The sequence below is a fragment of the Carlito syrichta genome, unplaced genomic scaffold (assembly GCF_000164805.1).
Source record: "Carlito syrichta isolate Samal-C Ts95f unplaced genomic scaffold, Tarsius_syrichta-2.0.1 Scaffold287509, whole genome shotgun sequence".
Lineage (NCBI taxonomy): Eukaryota > Metazoa > Chordata > Mammalia > Primates > Tarsiidae > Carlito > Carlito syrichta.
In genome coordinates this window covers 68352-71766 of record NW_007231605.1, presented here as the reverse complement: position 1 = coordinate 71766, position 3415 = coordinate 68352, and the positions used below count along the sequence as shown (strand labels likewise).

The 3415-nt window shown below is 53.5% G+C and overlaps 1 protein-coding gene across 1 annotated transcript in view; it reads right to left on the bottom strand.

The window, feature by feature from the left end:
* Positions 1-3228: 3228 nt before the first annotated feature.
* The window catches only part of FAM43B (family with sequence similarity 43 member B), a 938-nt gene continuing 751 nt past the window's right edge, over positions 3229-3415 (bottom strand). Inside the window, exon 2 of the mRNA XM_021709857.1 lies at positions 3229-3393. Coding sequence (XP_021565532.1) covers positions 3229-3393 — 165 coding nt within the window. The remainder of the gene's footprint in view (positions 3394-3415) is intronic.

The window sequence follows — 3415 nt, the reverse complement described above, 5'->3', positions numbered from 1 at the left end:
AAAAAAAAAAAAAAAAAAAAAAAAAAATCCCTTCTTTCACTGTCACATCTGAGAATCTCTGACATGCTCCAACAATACTTCTCAGGCTCAGTCAGGCCAACAGGCCTAAGAGCTGAAAGGGAGATTTAGAGAGCATCTTGTCTACTGATTTCAATTTAAGAAAAATATGCCCGGTGGGTGTGGTGGCCCACGCCTGTAATCCCAGGACTTTGGGAGGCCAAGGCCAGAGGACTGCTTGAGCCCAAGCGCTCAAGACCAACATGGGCAATATAGCAAGACCTCATCTCTACAAGCAAGCAAACAAACAAACAAAAAATTAGCCAAGCGTAGTGTTGCACGCTTGTAGTCCCAGCTACTTGGGAGGTTGAGGCAAGAGGATCGCCTGAGCCCAGGAGGCTGAGGCTGCAGTGAGAGCCATGATCAGGCCATTGCACTTTAGCCTGGGCAACAGAGTGAGACCTTGACTCAAAAAAAAAAAAAAAAAATCTGCAGAATTCCATTATTCAAATGGAATCACAGAACCTGCATCAGGAAACACATACTGCTCCAGTTAGAGCAAGGGGGGTGGGTTTCCCACTCCATCTCCCCATCACTCCCCACAGCAGCTCCTAGGGCACCCAGGGAAATCAAGGAAAGTGCTTTGAAAACCACTGAAGCCCATTTTCCTTTTACAGCTGGGAGGAGGGACCCAGGGGATGAGGCCGCATAGCCACTGACTCCATCTTGTGCCTAAGGTCAGTGGAGAATGCTAAAGTGCATAGATGAGGCAGCTGTGACTCCCCAGGACATGTCTCCCTTCCCTGGGTAGCAATGCCGCCAGGGGCCTGGTGGCTAGAGCAGCCCCAATCACCCAACACTGCAGCTTGGTGGCAGTGGGAGCTACGCAGACCCAGCTGTGGCTTATCTGATTCTCAACCCCTCACATACATCAAGATGGAGGTGCGGCCAGTAACAACTCACGCTGTTGCTGGGGGTAGAGGAGCTGGTGGCAGGGGGTGGTGGCACACTGAAATACTTATCTAAAGAGAGGGCCAAATGGATGAAATGGCTTCTCTTCACAGGTGCGGGCATTTTACTATTAACCAAGGGTTTTTACAGACATGATTTCGCTTAATTCTCACAACCAGGTTGTGAGGTTATGAGAAGAGATATTATCCTACATTTGTTAAAGGTGAGGCTCAGAGTCCTCTCATCCAGCCTTCTAATTCCAGGTCTAGAGATCTAGTGAGAGCGTGGGAAGGAGGGAGGCTGTGTGTATGTGCTGAGAAATTGCCAGAGAACAGTGAGGAGCAGGGGCTGAGACTGATCGTAGGCCTTTGGTTATGTATTATAGAAACTACTCCTTTAGCTAGATACATCTGATTGTGAATGTAAGAGGGAGAGGGACTCTGGACCCTCACAGTGCCTGTCGCAAGGCAGGCACTTAGGAAATATCTACTGCACAGATCTGATCAAAGAGGCCGTGCTATGACCTTGTTTCTGGATGAGGTTGTCTCAGCCAACACCAGAGGCTGCCCTGCAGCCCATTGTCCACTCCCAAGCCTGACATCTTCCCACTTCCTCTTCTTCGCAAACAGGGAGAAACACCAACAAAAGCCCTGGCAATATGTGAGAGGGAAGCAAGGAACATGTGGGCAAGCCTCACCCAGTGGATCCTTGCCACCCCCGACATGTGGAGTCGACTCCAGCTTTTCCTTTTGAAGCCCCCGACATTGCCTGGGATGAGCCAGGGTGAGGTGAGAGTGGTGCTCTCTGGCCTGGCAGTTCCAGGAAACAGAAGTGTTCCGATTGTTGGCAATGCAGAGGCCACTCACTTGGACTCTGGGTAACTCTGGGATCCATGCCCAGCTCCGCAAAGGAATAACGAAGATAGGGAGCTCAAGACTCACACTGTCACAGGGTCTGGACAAGTTTTTCCAGCGGCTTTGAAAGAAATTGGGCTGCCCACCCTATTCCCTTACAACCTGCTCTGCGGTCACCCCTGAGGTACACAGTCTATTACACATGCTTTGACTTACACTTGAACTTTCTTAAAAATACATGGCTTATGAGAAGCCCCCAGCGCAGGGCCCCCTCCCTGCCAGATTTCCCAGACACTTGTGTCTCAGCGCCCAGGCCTAGACATTCTGGGAGACTGAGACAGACAGCCAATATCCCTCCAGGGAGCTTAGCACATGTGATTTTCAGACCAGGCACAAGTAACTGCCTCCTCTCCTGACATTAAAGGAACAGCTCCTTGGCAGCACCCCCCAACCCCTCCCAATCCTGGGGCTTGGCTACAAAAAGGCTACTTCCTGGGGTCTTCTCTTGGGCAACCACGAGAATCTATCCTCCCCACCCCCTAGCAGGCCTGGCATCAAACACAACACAGGGGTGGTGACAGGGCTGAAAAAGCAGGTTCACTTTATTTACAATGATCAGTTGGTGACACATAGATCTTTGGGCCTTTGTAGCCTTGTGGAGACGCCTCGGCAGGGCCACTCCTCATCCTGCTGGGAGAATCCAGCTGCTGTCAGGACCACCTGCTCTGCCGGGCTTTGGCTTGGGGCACCTCTGCTGTGTCTACTTTTTGGGTAGTCAATGTTCCCAAGCACCTGCCAAAGGTTCTCCTTACCTCCTTGGAGGCCCCATCTCCGTCCTGGTTGTGGGGCACCAAGAGGGGGACCACACACATCTATCTGCAGAGAGATGGGGTGGATGAGAAATCCTGTGGGGGTGCCAGGGCAGAGGCGTGGGCGGCTGCCTGGTGCAGAGCTGTTACCTGGCCTAACCTGATGTTTGAACGTTGGTAGGGCCATCTCAGTCTTGTGCAGAGGCAGAGCATTGAAGTCCCAGGAGTCCTCCAAGGGATAGAGAGGCCGGCACAGGGCCGTGAATTCTTCCCTGTGTGTATGGCAGCGGACTCAATGCCCATGGTGGGCCCCATCTCAATTCTCCCGGATCACTAGACTCTTTCCCTACAAGAATGCTTTTCAAGCATCATTCTTATACAGGGAAGAAGGCTGGAGGGTCCAAGGGCAGGGTCACTGCCTCTACCCTGGCCAGGGTCCAAACCCACCCTCCTGGATTTCTGGAAACGTCTCCCCCTTTCTCTTGATGTTTGGGAGGCAGCGGGGAGGTCTTTGGGCAGAGACTTGGGGTAAAGCGTAGGGGGCAGTTCCACAAGGGGGGGCCCAGAAAGCTCCGGGCGTGGGTAGAGGCAAACACCCCCCCGTAATCAAGGGCGTATCAGGCATCACCCTGAGCCAGAATGAGGCGGTGGGGCGGACGACAACGGAGACCACAAGGGAGCCAAGGGCCGGGAACCAGCGGGAGCCGAAGCGGGCAGGGCTGGGGTTGGAGACTGCAGTCTGCCGGGCCGGGTCTGGGGCCGCGAGTCCCGCCCGCTGCGCTCTCAGCGCGCCTGGCCCGCCCG